Source organism: Varanus komodoensis, unplaced genomic scaffold (assembly GCF_004798865.1).
Source record: "Varanus komodoensis strain SLA01 unplaced genomic scaffold, ASM479886v1 scaffold103, whole genome shotgun sequence".
Lineage (NCBI taxonomy): Eukaryota > Metazoa > Chordata > Lepidosauria > Squamata > Varanidae > Varanus > Varanus komodoensis.
In genome coordinates this window covers 638,527-639,703 of record NW_025335283.1, presented here as the reverse complement: position 1 = coordinate 639,703, position 1,177 = coordinate 638,527, and the positions used below count along the sequence as shown (strand labels likewise).

Genomic DNA, 1,177 nt, shown 5'->3' with positions numbered 1-1,177 from the left:
TACTTCAGATGGTGCAAAATAGAGCAGCCAGGTTGCTGATGGGGACTAGGCGTTACTCTCATACAACCCAGTCCTCTACCTGCTTCACTGGGTCCCCATCGAAGTCTGGGCTCAATTCAAGGTGCTGGTTATTACCTATAAAGCCCTTAATGGCTTGGGACCTGGATACCTAAAGGAACACCTTCTTCCGTATTTGCCCTCCCACCCCCTGAGATTGGCAGCAGAGGCCCTCCTCTGGGAGCCCTCCGTGAAGGATATTAGGGTACCTGGAAGAGGGCTTTCTCTGTGGTGGCACCCCATCTGTGGAATGCGCTCCCCAGAGAAGTCCGCCTGGTGCTGAAAAACATCAACTTTTAATATCATCTATAGGTTTTAATCTGCAGCCAGGGTGAATCTGGATTTTATTTGCACTATTTGTATTATGTTTATTTATTTATGTAACCTGTCCCGAGGCTATGCAATGGGACAGCATATAAAAATTTTAAACAAACAGACAAATAAGCATGCAAGCTTTCAGCCACCGCCCTGAAATGTTCCCTTCTGCTTCGGAGGTGATGGGTTTCTCTTCCTCGGTGATGGGTTTCTCTAATTCTCTCAGGTCTTCGTCCACCAGTCCTCGGTGTATCAAATTTAAGTCCCTTTGGGGGAGGCTGTCGAAAAAGTTCCGTATCTCCTCCCCCCGGATGGGCTTCTCTCGATAGATCTGAGTATAATAACGTTTCACGACGTCCAACATTTCATCGGGACGGAGGGAAACTGCGTCATCCTCAGAGAGCCTCAGGCCCTTCATGCTTTCAAAGGGTGCTTGGGTTCTAGCTCTCACCCACTCATCCTTGTCCACCAGGGCCCCTTTAGTCCTATAAAGTTTGGCATTTCTCTTCTTTTGCCTCTGCCTCATCTGGAAGGCCACGATGACTTCCCTGGAACGCTGTAGCAGCTGTTTGTCATACGGGAGCCCACGATTGACCCTGCTGTGACACTTGACGAACTGGTAAACTGCCTCTTGGTATGTTTTCACCTCTTTACTGTTGATCCGGACGTCTAGGCTCCAGCACCTCTTCCTGACGATCCGCTTGCATCTCTCCCACCAGGCCGCCAGATCATCTTCATACAAGTCACAAAGGGTGAGCATGTTAGCCTCCACCTTAGCTAACATGCTCACCCTTTGTGACTTGTA

General features: G+C 49.2%; 1 protein-coding gene across 2 annotated transcripts in view; it reads right to left on the bottom strand.

Moving 5' to 3' along the window:
• Positions 1-413: 413 nt before the first annotated feature.
• Positions 414-1,177, bottom strand: part of LOC123017843 — a 2,504-nt gene continuing 1,740 nt past the window's right edge. The window contains exon 2 of one of the 2 annotated variants that reach the window (XM_044419457.1): positions 414-1,088. In XM_044419457.1, coding sequence (XP_044275392.1) covers positions 482-1,088 — 607 coding nt within the window. In that variant the 3' untranslated portion in view covers positions 414-481. Of the gene's footprint in view, positions 1,139-1,177 lie in introns of both variants that reach the window. The other variant, XM_044419456.1, reaches the window with a different exon arrangement.